The sequence below is a fragment of the Sitophilus oryzae genome, unplaced genomic scaffold (assembly GCF_002938485.1).
Source record: "Sitophilus oryzae breed Bouriz unplaced genomic scaffold, Soryzae_2.0 scaffold_494_pilon_pilon, whole genome shotgun sequence".
Taxonomy (NCBI): Eukaryota; Metazoa; Arthropoda; class Insecta; order Coleoptera; family Curculionidae; genus Sitophilus; species Sitophilus oryzae.
The window spans coordinates 4,009,331-4,028,695 of NW_022147078.1; the positions used below are offsets into that span (position 1 = coordinate 4,009,331).

At 33.0% G+C, this 19,365-nt stretch overlaps 1 protein-coding gene across 1 annotated transcript in view; it reads left to right on the forward strand.

The window, feature by feature from the left end:
- The window catches only part of LOC115886678, a 107,217-nt gene that overhangs the window by 33,655 nt on the left and 54,197 nt on the right, over positions 1–19,365 (forward strand). Inside the window, exon 6 of the mRNA XM_030905932.1 lies at positions 1,110–1,311. Coding sequence (XP_030761792.1) covers positions 1,110–1,311 — 202 coding nt within the window. The remainder of the gene's footprint in view (positions 1–1,109; positions 1,312–19,365) is intronic.

A 19,365-nucleotide genomic window follows, 5' to 3' on the forward strand; every position in this document is an offset into this window, starting at 1 on the left:
TCTCTATATTTTTAAAAAGTGCTCTGTATTAACCTACAAATGCTCACAAAATTTCATTTCAATACAAACTGTCGTCCTCCTTGGAGCCTCCGCGGCGTATGAGAGGCGCCACCCTGTACAGTTCGGACCGCCCCACTGTGGTCAATTTTTAAAAATTAACAGGAAAATATTAAAAAATCTGATGAGGCTAAGCGGCGTCAAAAACTCCATAAGTAGGCTTTGAAATAGTTGCTAAGAACATTTCATTAACAAATATGTCAAAGGTCGTTGCGAATTTACTGTTATTTTGATTGAAAATAGTAGTATAGTTGACAAATTAAACTAAATAATCTTGTTATTTGCACCTGAATAATTTTTTTTAATTTGCGTATTCCGTGCAAAAAGTTATATGTCATTAATACTAGCTAAAATGGAAAGAGCAATATTGTTGTTGGTAAGTTTTTTGACATTAATGTTCTTCTATTGAGTATTAAATATGAGTAAATAATTTTGATATGGTTAGATTTTTTTTTAAATTATTAGAATATACATTTTTTTAATGAACGAGCAGAAAAAAGTCTTATGAGGTTTCAGTTTTAAATAAAGTTAAGTTGATAGTTAAACCATTAGACAACTTTACCAAACCTACAAATTTACCGTCCTAGTCCGTCTGTTAAGTCCAGACCATTTTTTAGGACGTATTGCCCATATTAAACGCTTGGAGGTTGTTGACTTTTTAAAAGCAACTGTTAGCAAAATCTGTAACATCCATAGTATTATTCTTATAATATGATAATTTTTAAATATCTAACATATGCAAATGATCGCGACCAAAATCTATTTAAAATAAAAAATAACGAAAGTTTTCCAAGTTTTTATTTATTATACACCCTGTATACGACCTGTTCTTATTAATTATATTATTAATGTAATTTTATGATACCTAACATATAAAATCGGATATAGTTATTAATCAAAGTTAAGTAATTTTCACTAATATTTTTTTCCGGCTAATTTGACAAAATTGACCACAGCGCGCCCGATTAAAAAATTAATTAATTATACTATAATTATATTAGAAATATACTGTTTGCATATTTATATATAAGATATTTTTATACTCTTTTTAGTTCCTATAGAAGATGAAACTGAAACAATCAAGCACAAGATTATTTATATGGGAGTGTCATTGGTACTACTTTGTGTGGTGGTTTTTTATATATTACTAAGGCAGAAACCTCAACTAGTAAGAGAGTTGAAGAAATATTTACCGTTTCTACCCTCAGCGCATGATTTGCCAGTGCATGCATCAGATGTGGGACCAAAAATAGCGTAAGTCTGTTAGTAATTCATGCATTATAAAAAAAATTGTGTGTGCATATTTGAAGTGAAACTTCTTACTTCCGTCAGTTTGGTTTCTTACGTCAAAACTAACTGTCACAGTGACACATGTCGTACACGGTCAAGTTAGCCTTGGTCCAATCTATCGACATACTAAATTTTATTGAAACCGGAGGATTTTTTTATTTGATTCACTGATGATTGGGTTTTCAAAATCTCAATAAAGATCGTCGTCAAAATATCAATAAAGATGGGGCTCTTCGAGCTCCACCTATATTCCGAGTTTCATTCCCCTAACTCACATAGAGAAATATATATAGGAGACTATATTTAGAGAAGCACTGGATCGAATCCAGGGCGGAATCAAGTTCAATGGAATCCCAATATAGTCTGTCCAACGACAAGATCCCTGACAATGATAGATGTGTCTGTCATTTTAATTACAAAGTAGTTTATTTTATTTTACAAACAAATAAGTTGGTACAATTGGAACGTACAGCAGGAAATTAATATATTTAAAATTTTACTGACAAGTGATACTTCAAAATATTGTGAAAAAACTTAAAACTGAAAAAATGTAATCGAGTTATTTTATTTAAAAAACGGTATGTGTTAATACAAAACAAACAAGAACAAAACACTACATAAAAGAACCATAAAAAAGAACTATTTCTTACTTTCAAGCTTCAAGAAACTTTCCGCATTTATTATTAAATTTATCAATATAATATAACTTATGTACAAATACAAATTTGTAATATTCCACGGGAATAAATAAAACAATATAAATAAAACAAACTATTTTATTAATAATAATACCAATTTTATACCTTAAAGGTTGATTAATTAACTATTTTTTTTAAACCAGTACCTTTTGATATTATTTTTCTGCAGTACTAAAATTCATGATTTACCTATCGTGTAATGTCGATATTTCACAGCTACTCCAGATTTTAGTATATGTTTAGGTTTAGTACGATCCTTGTACTATATACGAGATGCACTTATCTACGACGAGATGGTCTACAAATTTTATTGGTGTATAAGACTTTCTGCCTAGGCAGCGAGTATTTAATATAAACTGTGTTCTGAGTCTACAGTTGATTTTCCCTTGATTTTTCCTCCACTTGACTTCAAAAGACACAAAACACACGTAATAACACAAATCAAAATGCATCATCTTGACAAGAAGAACAACTTGACTCAAAATTATAACCTATAATTTGGCAAAACTTTGACAATTCTCAAAAATCTAAAGGCGAGTTCACACGCATCGGCGTCCGTTGTCGTTCATCGTTCCGTCAAACCAATAAAATTAAAATATGATCTGTCATTTTTGAAATAAACCAATAAAACTAGTTAAAAACAACAAGCGACGACGCATGACGGATTTATATTTAAACTCGTCCATAGTTAACTTAAAAAATATTAGAAACTTTTTTTAGTAAAATAAATAGATTGGTATGGGACGTCATCTGCTTTTTTTCTGTCATCGTCTGTCGAAATCTTACTTGAGAAAAAAAACAGAGTATAAACAATATCAGATATGTCGATGATACGGTTATAATAGCCAATGATATACAAGAACTGCAAAGCATCATAGATTCCGTAGTCCACTATAGTGAGATGTTTGGACTGCATCTCAATGTCTCCACGACCAAACTATTGGTCTATTCCAATGACTCCAATAAATGCACACCTGCGTGTCAATGGACAAACAATCGAACAAGTGACCTCAATAAAGTATTTAGGAGCTAACATCAATAGTCAGTGAGACCCAAAAAGAGAAATATTTTCAAGAATTGAGCAAGCGAGAAAAGTCTTCGTGAGTATGAAATCATTTTTCACAAGACGAGACCTCAGTGCGGAACTCAGAACTCGAATGGCCAGATGCTACGTCTTCTCTGTGTTACTCTATGGATGTGAGAGCTGGACACTGGATTCACAGACCGAAAAGAGAATAGACGCCTTCAAAATGAATGTGTACAGACGGATGCTGCGAATCTAATGGGTACAAAGGATCACCAACGATGAAGTACTCCAGCGCATGCAGAAATAAAAAGAGATTCTGAACACCATCAAGGAAAGAAAAATGCAATACCTGGGTCATGTGATGAGAGGCGATAGATACGAAATTTTGCGCCTCATAATAGAGTGCGAGGGAAAAGATCACTAGGAAGACGCCAGAACTCATGGTTAAAAGATTTAAGGAGATGGTTTGAACGCTCGTCTGCGGAAATCTTCCGGGCTGCAGTTTCCAGAGCCACAATTGCTATTTTGATCGCCAACCTTCGGTAGGAGAGGGCGTGATAAGAAGAAGCTCACATAGGGTCCGAGTTATGACGCTCCAAGATCGTTACCACTTTTCCTCTCGCGTCCCGTGTGTCACGGCCTTCAATTTTTACTCCTATCGCGCGTAGAGAAGTTTCCTCAAAAGTTTCTTCAAAAATTTAACATTCTTGTTCGATCTGGAGGTGGTCCGAACTGTAATCCGGAAACTTCGGCATCATATTCTACAGATAAAAATAAGTAATAATAAAAAAAATATAATAGTAAAAAAGTTCGTGTAAATTTATTTCCTAAAATGTTTAGTTTCGGAGATACAGGGTGTAGAAGTTTTATTTTTATTTCGATTTTTTCCAAATAATTTCGGAAGTAACGTCAATATTTGGATGAAAATTGGTGACGGGGAGTTTTTTGACATGAGAAAGTTGATTTTGATGTCAATATAACTCCTATTTCTAGGGGGCGCCACCTACATGTGTTTTAACTGTTTTGAAGTGTAATATCTTTTCGTCCATACCTATATAAAACTACCTACTGAGTAAAAAAATGTACATTTACGACATATTTTACATAAAAAAAGGTCTCTTGGTGAAAATTTCTAGAAGTAATGGTTTTCGAGATATTTGGAACCGAAATTATCAATACCTCTCATCATTAACATAAACTAAACGCGTTGACTAAATAGTTATTAGGCTGAAATCATTTTGTTAAAAGTTTAGCAGAAACTGTTTTATCAAAATTTTTTCGAAGAAAAATTTATGACATTTTTTACGTAAAAAATCACGGAAATGTATATTTTTTCACTCAGTAGTTTTATACAGGTATGGAAGAAAAAATTATTACACTTCAAAACAGTTAAAACACATGATACAGGGGTGGCGCCCCCTACAAATACGAGTCATATTTACATAAAAATCAAATTTATCATGTCGAAAAACGCCTAGACACCAATTTTTATCCAAATATTGACTTTACTTCAGAAATTATTGGGAAAAAATCTCGAAACAAAAATGTAACTTCTACACCCTGTATCTCCGAAAGTAATAAGCATTTTAGGACATATAATTTTATACAAACTTTTTTACTTATATTTATCATATACGTATTATTTTTGTAAATAATACGTATATGATATTTATCTGCAGAATGTGTTGCCGAAGTTTCCGTAATACATTCGGACCACCCTGTTTATAAAAAGTCTATGTCCCCAGATCGATTATGAAATGGCTCTAAAAGGAAGCAAATATACTTTAAATTAAATTAAATCTATCAATTTGTTACATTTCATAATTAATATGATATAAAACTGTGTAGCGAGATTTATCTGTGTAGATAAACGATAATTCAATATGTAATTTGATATTGACGTAAGTAATTCTAAGAAAAATATAATTATTATTACATAAAATAGTTAACCTAATCAAACTAATATTATAAAAGCTTCTGTGTATGGCCGCGGGCAGCAGCTAATTTTATATATTTTCTCTCTCCCAACAAGCTTTTTATATCATATTAATTAATGTAATAAAATGGTGGAGATTTCATTCAATTTAAAGTTAATTTGCTTCAGTATAGAGCATTTAGATGAAAGCCTTTTTTTATAAAAATATGTTTTTAAGTATACCTAATAATAATTTTATTTCAAAAACATTTTGATAAAATATTTCCAGGTTTGGAATTTAAATTTTCTGATTACTGGTTTCTGGGTTAAAAAGAGTTGATCTAATATTATATCAGATTTTAAACTGATATTTGTTAATAAGGTTTATAAATTGATATTTTATTTCAGAGTTTGTCAAGGTCTTGTATCGAGTTGTCTATTTGCCAGTTTCTTTGATAGTGCTTCAATAAATTTGTAACTCTGGAGTTCTCTTGTAAAATATTCTCAAAACACACAATTTCTAACCGTGGAAGAAAGCCAATAGAATATTTAAAAAGCCAATTTTTCTGGTTTCACTCAAATATACATCTGCTCTGTTCTTACTGTAATTTAAAATTCAATACAGCTATAAATTGTTAAGTTTCCAATTTGAGAAGCATTGCTTTTCAAAAGAAACCCCTATAACTTTTTTAATTTTTTCAGATAAAACACAAAATTTAGATGTTAGTATAGTACAAATCTTTTAAAAGTTCCTCAGCATGGCAGACCTAGTTACAAAAATTGGCAATTTTTATAAATGATAAATAAGTTGTTGATAGCGAATTCAGAACTTGACTTACTCTTTGGTTAACAATAACATCTTTCAGGATTGTCAAGTTGACGTTAAAGTTAGGTGATTAGATAGTTGTCATAAATAAAAACATTAGGTATTGAAATTATTTAAATAAGAATAAAGGTATTTTACCGCAGATCGGAAGAGATTTTACTTAACGATATTTTTGTAAACTTTTACAGTTAAAAGGACGTAAGAACTATAGCAAGTGAAATTTTGTTTTCATGATTTGTAGTATATTCGAGAGTTCCTAGAATTATCAATATTAATGAATAATTATAGTTGTTTAACAAGTGAAATCTGGACTAATTTATTTTCACGAATTTGTGGACGAGTCAATGTTTTTTAAACATTTTTAAGCGTTTTACACATTTTGAATATCTTCCAGGCTATTCCTCAGTTCTTGATCGGTGAAAAGATTGTTTATAACTATATAATTATCAGGAATTTTTATTTAACTGCAGGTTAAATAAAAGGACAAATTCAAGTAGAATCTGTGAATAGAATATATAATGAAAATATTTAGAAAAAGGGGCCGTAAACGTCAGTGTCAGCCAGGTGTCAGAGTTCAATTAGATTTAGCACAGATGATCAATTTGAACGATTTGAACTAGTCGAGTCCAGTCTAGATATTTTCGTTTTTTAAGCTTCCCACACTGAAGTCCGCCATATTGGGAAGTTTTAAATGATAAGAACTATAGTAAGTAAAGACATAAATTAGAATTATTGATTGACGGTATTTCAGTTGGACCAACAGATTCAGTTGTTTTTATTGCTTCCTGTTTCACCGGAAATGACTACAACCTTTGTGTTCTAAACGACCCATCAGTATTGATTTACATTATTCCATAGAAAATGACACTCTAAATAGAATGACATATCATATGTCAACTTTTGACATTCTCGCTTAATAAAACATCGTTAATAAAACATTCTCGCATATTGTTTATTTGAAATTGTAACATGCGGTTCATAACGATAATTGACTACCAAATTCTTCGTAACAAAATGCTTTTTACAAATATATATTAATGAGCCTTTTCATTTGAAAAAATTGACATATGATTAAAAATATTATGTAGGCATCTTTTAGCCGGCCAGGACAAGATACGAAAAATATTACACAATCATATTTGTTTTTCCAAGTCTCCTTGATTAAAAATTAGTCTTTTTAACACAGCCATGGCACTCTAGATTAAAATTTAAAATAATATATTTTTTTTGCGAAAAGGTTAGAAGTTGACATATATGTCATTCTACTCAGAGTGTCATTTTCTATCGAATAAAGTAAAAATATATCGAGGGTGCCATTTAAAAATCAAAAGTGCTAGTCATTTCCGGTGAAACAAAAAAAGGAAGTGACCAAAAGCAATTGAATACGACGCAATCAATCCTAATTTATGTCATATACGAAAATACTAAATCTTGTTTTTTTATCTGAAAAATAAAAAAGTTATAGGGGTAAGCCACTTTCGAGACGCACCCGGTATATTTTATATATCCCACTGTACTGAAATTCCTGCCAATTTTTTACTCGGTTTTGTAGTTATTTTTTTTGTTCGTTTAAAGTATTCTGAATCTGAATGTACTACAGATTTGGTGGATATATCAGCACCTATGATCAACATTCATTTATTTGCCACGGTAACGTTAAGAACTGTGTTATTTTGTTTATAATCAATTTTAATTTCGAAGTATTTTTACGATTAACTTTGTATGTAGTTTAATATTAACTTCTGTATTATGTAGAAATATTAGGCCCTTACGACGAAAAACTGCTAATATCATTCGGTAAGTGTCGAATTTTTCTTTATTTTTGTACTATAGTTTCAAAAAATATCTCTTTTACTTAAACAATCTTTCCTTATGCAGTCGGCAAATAAATAGCTTCAAACAGAGACACAATATATTTTTTTTTTCAATCTTCACAGAAGTATTCATTTTCGCGACGTGATTGACAGTATAAAAAGGCCATTTTAAGGCCTAGACATGATGATACTTTAACAGCGAGGATAGGTTAAAAACTTTATTCCTTCTCGCACGTTTTTTAATTGCTTCCATTTTTGAAAATTGTTGTATTCCTTTTCATAAGTTATTCGGGATTTAAACGGAAGTAGTTTGGATATGGCGTTTGTCGCCTCAGCCTGAATATCTGTTGGTAATTTACTTATTTCGTTTTGAGCCATTTCTGGCTCGAATTCAGTCAGCAATCGACACGAAAAAGAATTAAAAAATATTGATTCAAAACTGACAACTAAAGAGACAGCTTTATTTATTTGTCAAATTACATAGAAACCAACGCCAACGCAGCACAATATTTTTTCTACTCGTAATAAATTCCTTGAAATAATAATTTCTTAATATTTTTTAAAACGTAACTCCCTATGGAAAAAAGCTATTGTTTTATACACTACGATAAAATGGCATTATCGTATTATTATAAGATACCATTTTATCGTCTTGTATAAAAAATAACTATTACGCCTGCGTCTAGGCGAGCAGCATAGATAAACGAATCAAGTTTAGACAAGTTTAAAAAATGACTTCTTGTGCCTCGGCTGTAAACTGTCCGTTAATTGTGTCCGTTAACTTACTTTATATCATTTGTAGAGTTTGGAATTGTTTAAAAAAATATTTGTGACGTTTGAAAAAACATAGCATAAATTGTCGTGCAGCCAACGAACCTATAGCCTCATCACAAAAAGTATAATTTTTACTCTTAATACTAGTGTATTTTATTTTACAAAGAAATAGTTGGTACAATGGGCATGTTTCATGTTTTTCAATTTCCACGCAATTATGCAGATTTCAACCTAATTAGTGCTTGCTACTTAGCCTTTTTATATAAAACTTAATATTATGCTAAAAAATGGGGTAAACGTTTGAATTTCACACTTACGCGCGCTGCGATGACGTATGTAGCCCTCGCTAATATGATTGGCTGGTTTTCGTCTCGAAATAAACTTGGTGAATTTTATGTTGGCAGCATTGCTGTTTATTCAATGTCAAAATGACATTGTTTACAATTGTTTATTTTTGTTTTTAATTTAAATTTGCATTTAAACTATTTCCAATAATGCTAAAAAATTAATTGAATGAATTAATTTTTGAATCTTATTTTTATTTTTTTACTCTTTGACATTGTAAACATTTATAAATGTTTATTTTAAACAATAAGACTGACAATGTAATTTGTATACTTGTTTTGTATTCTCTTTTGTTTGTTTGTTTACTTTACCTTTGTCTACAAATCCTAAAAATTTTTGACAATAAATGCATTTATTTGTTTATTCAAAATATAAACATGGCCGACGTGACATCATCACTTGCGTGACCCATTACGAGGCAAAACAAATTTATTACTCATAAAAAATATATTAATATTATTTTGCATTTTGATTTATTGTGATACATATTTCTTAAAGATTTATAAAAATATAGGGCAATACTAACGTGCTTTTTATTGTGATCGAGGTAATCATTAGCCGAGAAAAACATTTTTATCAAGGTAAAATATATTAGGTACTATATGATGTTCTAATTTTGTTTAAAAATGCTTCGTCCTTTGAAAAGTAATTTTTGATAAGCTCATATTTTTCCCGTATTTGATATTTTATTAAATTGTTTTCGGCTAAAATTCTCTATTTTCTTTCTTTTCAAAGGAAAATAAGTAAAATGAAAAATTATTTGCCATCGTTCTATAAATTACAATCCAATTACTCGATTTCCTGACAGTAAAATCTAGACTCGGTCACTTGATATTACGATACTTTAATTTAGGTTTATTTATTTTCTTGGTTTATAATACTAATTATTAGATATTTTGTTTTAGTAGCCAGTACTTCTGAAATTACTAATTAATGCTAATCACTTTGAACTTTGCCTTTAATTAATATGATATTGTTATAAAACTTTCTGGGTATATATAGTATGTGGGAATATTATTATATCTCTACATCTCGCCCTAGATCATATATACTTACGTGGATAAGTAAATCACTATGGAAACCGCAAACATACCAACGACTTCCATTTATCTTCTTTTTTTGTTGCACACGCGGTTCTTCTACTCTATCTATCCTTGTCGAGGACCTATCGTCCGCGCGCCAAATTTGAACATTAATTTTAAAAATTTAGGCTGTATTCCGTTGCAAAACCAAGCGAACCAGACCGGTAAACTACGGTAAAGAGCGGTTCCTGAAAAACATCGGAACGGTTTGGTAAAATACTGGAAACGTCAAATGTTGACGTTTTCTAAATTTCAATACCTATATTATAAAATTTCTCTTTTATGCATTTTTAATGTACATATTCTCTGCTTTTAGGTTTGCTTCTTCTTTTCGATGGCGTTTAGTATTGAAAAGTACTTTATTAATAAACTGTTAAACTCATTAGACAGCTCTAAAGATGTCCCTCATTTTTCCGTAAGCCGCCCATCCCAAGGTAATTCGTCTAGCCAGTTCACAGGTTTGGTTATCTCTGCTTATTTTGATCTCATGGCCCAAGTATACATATTTGTGGACTAATTCTATTCTGTTGTTGTGAATTTGTATGACAGCTCAAGTGAAGATTTGCAGGTCCAATATTAAAACAGATCAATAATAAATAAACAAATCTAATCAATATTTATATTTTTTATAGCTTACAAAACATTCACGATTACTTGTTGTCTTGTTTTTCATGTTTTCTTTAAATGTTTCTGACTTTAAGAAACAATAGCTGCATGATTAGCAGGGGCGGCTTGTCCTATGAGGCAGATGAGGCAGTGCCTCACCAATACATTTGAAAAATTACACTTATTAATCGATACATCTTTAATCACAATTTTATATTTTTTCCCTATTTGCATTAATAATAATTGTATTTTTTAACCGTCATTCTACAATAAATTACGTCGATGGTATTCCTTTAAACGCGCTTCCTATCCCATATGCGACAAACTCGACGATGAATATCCATCTCATTTGTTCTTTAAGAGGTATATGTGCAGATGTTTGCCTCTCGCCTTTCCTTGTCTAGCGTATTGTGGTATATCGCACTGACGGAGCGACAGCGTTCACTGGAATCTTAACTCTGTAGAATGAAAAGAAAAAGCATAGGCAAAACCTTTAGTTGTAGAGAGATAAAATGTATGGAGTAGTAGCGCGTAAAAAGACCGTATTGAGGCGGGCCTCAAATGTAAATTTGAACCTTAAAAGCCGTTCGTTAAAAATATGTATCACTTCCCGATCAGTTCCCGATCAGCCCGAGAGATTTTAGGCGACAGGCTGAAAATGCAGAATTGTATTATTTGGGAATTTGGCTTAGTTTGAATCAGAGTTTTAATTAATTCTGCAGGTTATTACACTGTTTTGTCTACGTTTTTTAATGTGAATTGCATGTTTAATTACTCTTTTTACTGATTATTGTACATATAAAGTAAATACCTAAAAAGTGGGCAGTGACTTATTGTTGATTGATATGATGATTTAGAGGGACCATGCATCATCAGAGGACTTCCTCAAGTAAAGTTTTTCGAATCATTTCTAGATAAATTGTGTATAGTCAAAAAGTAAAGCGACCTGTTACAAATTTCGTTTTGTTTTATTTTTATAGGATGGGTAGAAAAACAAAATTTTACCATACAGAGTAAAATATAAGAGAAAATATCCTGAGGTCGCTTTGATAAAAATTTACTGTTGCAATAGCCCTATGTAATAGGTACCGTATGATCGAGAAAAAACGGCGTCAGCGTTGGCTATGAAATGAAGATCGCTGTCATTTTATATGTAAATTTATATGGGAAATGTCATCGATCGTCATTTCCCAGCCGACTGGACGCCGTTTTTTTTTCGATCATACGGTATAATACTGCGAATTATATTACATAAGGCTATTTCCGCAACTGCTAAAAATTTAGAAATATTTTAAATACAAAAATGTGCGCTTTTTAAATCTGTAGGTATCTAAAATACTAAAAATAATATACAGTGTGTATTGCATTTAAAAAAAAACTGAGATATAGTATTATAATATTGCAATGTTGGCCGCGCCTTAAAAAATCCCTGTGAATGTGAATTTTTTCTTTTATCCGATAGCGAGGTATGTAGCTATATTATACGTACTTAGTATCCAGTGCTACGAGCCGCCCCTGATGATTAGTTTAAATAGTCCTAAAAAGTCATTCTATTTAGTTAAGGAAATTTATTTACCTTTACTACCTACCTCGATTGCTTTTGGATGTAAATACAAATAATTATTACAAATTTTAGAAATTAAATGAGAATTTCACTCGAACTTCCAATATTTGCTTGATTTCTGTCACATAAATCGTCACCTTAGAATAAGATTGTTCTATAGACAATTTCGATGAAACTGAGAAAACAAAGTTTAAAGTTTAAACTGGATATCCGTGAACACTATATATCAAAATGGTTCTATTAAACATATAAATTAAAGGTAATATAAAAACCTATCAAACATATGTATTTATTTTACTTTTAGAAACTTTATTTAAAAGATATTAGTGATTTTAGATTTGGATATAGAACAAATGTGTCTATTAGCTGTACATTGAGCCAATTTTAGGGATATAGAACAAAATAAGGGGATATAGAATAATATAATACTCATTTTAAGCTGATTTATTTGTATTTCAAAATATTATTTCAACACAAAATAACTGAAATGGAGACATTAAGACATTATCTAAAAACAACATAAAAATAAAAACCTAAAATAAAATAGCAGTAATTATTCGTCTGCATTGTTTATTAAAAACTATCATTTTTTTCCGCCTATTTATTTGGTATGTATAGTGTTAGAATAACATAATCAGATTTTAAATCTGATTTTTAACTTTCATTGGATTACTTAAATGTTTTTTAGCTATCTTTAGTATTGATAGATAGATTAGAGAACGATTGAGCAGTCAATTGAGTTGAAGCAGCTGGTTTCACAAAATTCCAGTGTGAAACATTCGAATTTGCTAACAAATCAGGCAATCAGTGATTATCAAATGAACGATTGAGCAGTCAATTGAGTTGAAGCAGCTGGTTTCACGAAATTCCAAAGTGTGAAACATTGAATTTGGTAACAAATCAGGCAATCGTGCTTTTCAAAGGAACCGATTTGCCGCCTATTTGACAAACGAACGTTTAGTGGTGCAATTTCACCCGCTTAAAACAAAAGCCTTAAATTTAAATAAAAACAGATACATACATTGTATGTTAGAGAGAAAGAGATCGAGAATAAGTGGATATAGAACAATCTAATTTTTATGCATAGTAACATATTTTTTGATCTGGTATTTTCGTTCCATATCCACTTCTTAGGACAAAGAACACAATAATTCTATTTTTTTATTACAAACTGTAGATGTAGCCTTAAATAGTGATTTTTGGATGTAGGCCATTATATGGTTTCGCGACTTTCAAATTAATATGGATATAGTACAAAATATTAGATTTTTTTTCTTTATTTGTGAATTTGGCTATATTGTTTTTGTGGATATAGAACAACCTAATTCTAGGGTGACGAAATGACATTGATTGACAAACAAAACCAGAAAAACCAGCCTTCTCGCGCTGGTTAGTTTGGTGACAGTTATAACCGAATTTTTCAGGAACCGTGCTCCGTAATAAGATAACTTTCGGGAAACCGATAGAAACGGAACATAAAACCATAACCATGGTAAGCAACGGAATACACCATTAATTTGTAAAATGCTTATATTTGAACAATAAATTGAATGTTTACTGTTACAAAAATTAAATTACATAAAAAATACATTTAGTCACTTCGTACGAATATCAATATTCTTAGGAAATCTAACCAGAAAGTATGCATATGGCTTAATATAAATAAAAGAACAACTGAATACTTTATTTGCATATGAAAATATAATTCGGGGACCTTTATATTAGAACATTCACACACTAAACACTTTGTAGTCATTTTGCGAGTATTTAAAAGTCCAACGAAAAAAATATAGAAATATAATTGCACAAACTTAAAATTAATTTTTCACTGAAAACACTTGGCTGTATTAAAAGCGATCGATAACAGAGTAATTAATACAGTTTTTAAAATAAAAAATGCAAAAAATAAGCGTCGTTACACAATGGAAATAATATTATGACATATGATTATGACAATATGATGACAATGAAAAGTTGGTTTCCATAACAAAGTTTAATTTGTATACTTTCTAAACTGTATTAGCCCACGGCCACACAGAAAGCGTTTTTTGCGTTTTTAGCGTGAAGCGTCTTGAGCGAGTAAAACAAAATAACAGGATTATATAGGAGTGGCCACACCAAAAGCGTGTAGCGTTTGGCGTGTCTCGCAAAAAACGCAAATGAAAACAAATCAGTTTGTTTTCTGTAGCGTCTTTAGCGTTTTCTAAGATGAGACCCCGTCACAGGCGGACGTTATATTTAATAATACAATAAAAATAAATTAAATAGTATGCAATTTTTTCATTTTAGGGTATTATCTAAAAATATTTTTATAAAGAACTTCTACTGTTTAGGAAATTTGAAGGAAATGTTTGAAAAAGTGTAGTTTGAAATGTTGAAAAAGTAATAAATTAAAGGAATATTTTCTTACGCGTAAAAAATAGTTTTTTATGCGCAAAAAGTGTTTTTTTTTCTGCGTAAAAAAAGTTTTTTTAAGAGAAACAAATAGTGTTTAACGCGTAAAAAATAGTTTTTTACGTGTAACAAATAGTTTTTTTACACGTAAAATATTTTTTTTTGTGTAAAAGAGTTTTTTACTAGAAACAATAAGTTTTTGACGCGTAAAAAATTGTTTCTTTATGTGTAACAAATAGTAAATATTTTTTTTGCGTAACAAAAAGTTTTTTTACCAGAAACTATAAGTTTTTGATGCGTAAAAATTAAACGATCAAACGAACTTACCTGAAGTTCGATCGTAATTATTTGATGAATCTGGTCCCAGGACATCAGTTGATTATTTACTATGTAGTCCGCCCCTGGCGCGTGTGCTCACACATGTTTAAAGTATTTTCTCCTGTCGCTCCTTTCCTCCGCGATCCGTCTTCATATTGTTTAAATGATGCGTGAAAAAATCGCAACTAAAAGGGTCAGCCAAAAAATGGCGTTGGGGGTGCGAGAACTGATGTCCTGGGACCAGATTCATCAAATAATTACGATCGAACTTCAGGTAAGTTCGTTTGATCGTTTAATTATTTTTCAGAATCTGGTCCCAGGACATCAGTTGATTATTTACTATGTAGTTGTTTAAAGTTGTTGCGATTTTCTCTATTTTTAATTAGGATTTTGTTCTAATTATTAAAATAAAACACCGCAGGCTAAAAGAACGTAAAGAAATATATTTTCTTAACTAGGACCTACTTCAATATAAAAGTGCAAATATACTAAACGGTTAGGTATCGAGTGGCCCTAGATTTTTAACAATAATAAGCAGAAGTTAACATTTGGTAACTGAACATAAAACTTCTAAATCCTAATAAGTACAGAAGTACATAACAAAAAACGAAACGAATCTTAATCTAGTCTGTTAATCTTAAGATTGCTTTGGCAAAATCAGTCTTCTTGGTTAATGGTCGGTTATAGTGCCTAGCAAATGTTGCGGTTTTTTCAGACCACCCAGCAGTACGACAAATTAGCTCTAGAGAAACCCCTGCTCTAAAAGCCGCTGAATTCGATGCATGACGAGTAGAATGTGGTTGAAATTGACTTGTGTCAATTCCTGAAGCTTTTAGCGCCTCTTTAACCCACCGACTTAGGGTTTGCTTGGATGCTTTTTGGTGAGGTTTTGTAGAAGTAATGAAGAGAAAATCTTGATTTTCCCGAAGAGGCTTAGTTATTTCTACATAACTTAACAATGCCGAAGCCGCACAAAGAAACGAATTTTCCTTAAAAAATGGAATGTGTAGGCAAGGCTGTGTTTTAAGAGTACCAGACGTCTTAATCTGGTCCGAGATAAAAATTTGGATTTTTTCCTCGTCGATAATAATGTTTGAAAGTCTAATTAGCGAAATTGTTTGGAGACGTCCACCAGTCACAAGGGCCAAAAGACTAACCAGCTTTATCGATAAGAGTTTTAGGTTTTGTGTGGATATACCGCTTAGATAATTCAGCAAAGGTTTGGGATCCCAAGTGGAATCATACTTGGGTCTAGCCGGCCTTAATCGAGAGGCCCCTTTAAGAAATCGCTTCAAATTAGTGTCCGATGCTATATTGTTTGGGAGAATCAGAGAGAGGGCTGACCGGTGGGAATTAAACGTACCATATTTAAACGGGTGATTATCAAGAAGTTCTTGTAAAAAGAGAATAACTTCGCTAGGAACAGCCTTGAAAACAGAAACATTTCTTTTGTGGCAAAAATCCCACCATAATTTATAGGATGCGTTATACTGCCTCATTGTGGCCTCCGAAATTGAGGACAATGTCGTTTCCACTGCTGATTCGGGAACCCCCTTTTTTACAAGTGCCGTGCTGACAATCTGCCGGCAACCAGGGTAAGCTGCCTCCGGAGTGGATGCTCTTTCCTAAAAGGAGACAACAAAAGATTATCATTGGGGTTGAAAGTGATTATATCACCTATTAATAGTTTTTTAAACAACGGGTACCAAGGCTGTACTGTCCAGTATGGTACTACCACGATACCCTCTGCCTTGTCTTGGATAATCTTCTGAAGCGTGCGTAGGATTAACGAAAAAGGTGGAAATGCATAAAAAGACCACCGGTTCCAGTTCACGGTAAAGGCGTCAACTGCTATGGATCCTGGATCTTTCTTCCAAGACACATAGTTTGCACATTTATTATTAATTCTAGAGGCGAAAAGATCTACCTCCGGTTTTCCCAGAGTATTTACGATACACTCAAATGCCTCTGCTGATAGCTCCCACTCTGTTTCCATAGCAGTTCTCCGTGATTCAGAGTCTGCTTCACAATTTTCCTCTGAAGGTATATACGACGCAAGAAGCCAAATGTTTCGTTCTTCACACCACGACCATATTTTTCTGGCTAATTTGCTTAAATTCGGATACTGACGCTGCCCATGCGATTAATGTATGATACGGCGGTTGTATTGTCTGCCCGTACTAAAATGTTACAGTTCGATAGATCCTGCGCAAAGCATTTTAGTCCGAAAAAATATGGCCTGAAGCTCTAAATAATTAATGTGATGTTTTTATCCCGCTCTGACCAGAATCCGTGAGTCCGATCTGTTCCACAGCAGGCGCCCCATCCAGTTGTGCTTGCATCGGTATATATTTCAATAGGAAAAGTGTCATGCCTAATATCGTTGTAGGTTGTCAAAATGTTATTATCCCACCAATACAGGTCGTCAGATAAAGTAGCGTGTGGGACCGACATGGTGGCATTATAATTACCATGATTTTGTAGCAGAGCCAGAAATTTTTCCCTCTCAAACTGTTTGACATACAGCCAACCATATTTTACTGCAGGGCATGCCGAGGTTAAAACTCCAATGAACTTAGCAAATTCCCTGATTTTACATTGTTTTTTGCATGTAAAAATCTGAATTAACGATTTTATTTTTAATCTTTTTTCCATTGGAAGTTCCAACCTTAAAGTCTGGCTGTCAAACATAAAACCTAAAAACTTCTGGCTCGTACTTGGTGTTAGCCTGCATTTTTCATAGTTAATTAAGAAACCCAAACTCTGTAGAAGCTGAACTGTAAATACAGTGTTCTTTTGACAATCATCAAAAGTATCGGCTATAATTAAAAAATCGTCAAGATAATTGACACAAAAAATTCCATGTTCTCTAAGAATCTTAATTACCGGTTTTAAAAGCTTTGTGAAATAGAACGGCAAACCAAATGGCAAACAACCAAATTCAAACAACTCTCCCTCAAAACTAAATCTTAAATATTTTCAATGTCGTTCTATAGAAATTAAGAAATAAGCGTCTTTTATATCTATTGTAGTCATAAAGCTATTACTAGAAATCATTTTTTTTTTGGCTGTGCGATAGTCTTCCATCTTAAAGTTAGGAGGTGTTATAAATTGATTTAGTTGTTTTAGGTTTAATATAAACCGTTTTTCACCATTAGATTTATTGGTAAGAAAAATACCAGATAAAAATTGGATTGGCTGGGGCTGGTATTTAATGACTGCACCCTTACTAAGCAATTCTTCAATTGCCATAGCCATTTGGCTTCGTTCCTCTGAAGAAAGATGCCTTGATTTCGGAGACAAAAACTGTGAGGGAGTACATTTAAATGGAATGACATAACCACTTATGCAAGACAAGAAAAATGGGTTTTGGGTGATATTTTGCCATTGTTTATAAATAACTTTATCTGTGAAATCAGCGCTTCTGATGAGGGTATTGACTCCTCCGTATCGGGGCATGCCCTTTGTGTGGTCTCGTTTCCCGCTTTGGACGGACCGGGCGCCCCCGGTTTAAAGGACCGGATGAGCCACCTCGGCTAGTGTATGGTCTGGATGTCTGTGATCGGCCGGTAGCCACCCCTCCCCCTTTTTTAGAAGCGGAAAAGGTAAAACTCTGCGTTTGGGGACGAAGGTCCTTGGCCGTCCTTTCCAATGTTTTAGCTTCCTTGACCTTTTCAGCTAATTCGTTCCCAAACAAGTACACCCCTGGAACACTAGTCTCTACTACATCCTTTAGTGATTTGCTTAACATGGGTAAAATCAAGGTACGTCTAGTCTGAGAAATGTCAAAAAATAAATTTGAAAAAATTTGTCCAGCTTCAGTAAGGAATGGCAAAATCTTTTCACGCATAGTTGGCGAAATATTCTGACCCTCTTCCAAGACCGCGTTAAGACCTTTGCCCAATGACGACAGGCCTCTGCCCAGCTGGTCTTGAAAATCAGCATGACATGAATCCCTTTTTATATAAGCCGCCGAAAGACAAGGTAAAATTTCCTTGTTGACCAAGGGAGGTATCAAGGCCTTACAATTTTCTGGGACGCAGCTAGTGTTCATTAATTGTTCCTTTTTCTCCTTAGATAGGCCGGATGTTAAGATTTTTGACCACCTAGCTGTAAGGGCCTGATGCAAAGTGTATCCATTAGCCTTAGTTTTATCCGGATCCTCACCGAGTAGGTCTAACACTTCAGTCGGCAAGGAGACGTCGTTATGAATAATTAACGGAGGGGTGCCAGCCGCATGATCGTTTAAATTATTCTTATCATTCAGGATGTTTGTCGCGCCGCCCGGGCCGCGATCCACATCCATTGCTTTGGTAGCCACGCCGTACAGACTATGGTCGATCGCCGCCTATCTGGTGTAACATAATAAGACGCCGAGCCGCGCGGACTGCGATCGTCATAACCAGAACCAGACCGTCGACGATGACGACTGCTTGACCTTGAATCCACCGAGGATCCACCGCCGCCGACGTTTGCATTAATAGTGTTGGCTATTGGGCCAGTACGGCCCACGCGCCCGCTAAACGAGCGCAGGCGATGAGATGACTGAGAGGGGGAACGCCGCTGACGCCGTGGCGATCGCGACCACGCTCGTGATGTTGCCCTCTCTTTCTCAAGTCTCTCTAGCCTTCTCAAAAGCTCCTTCCGTGAAACAT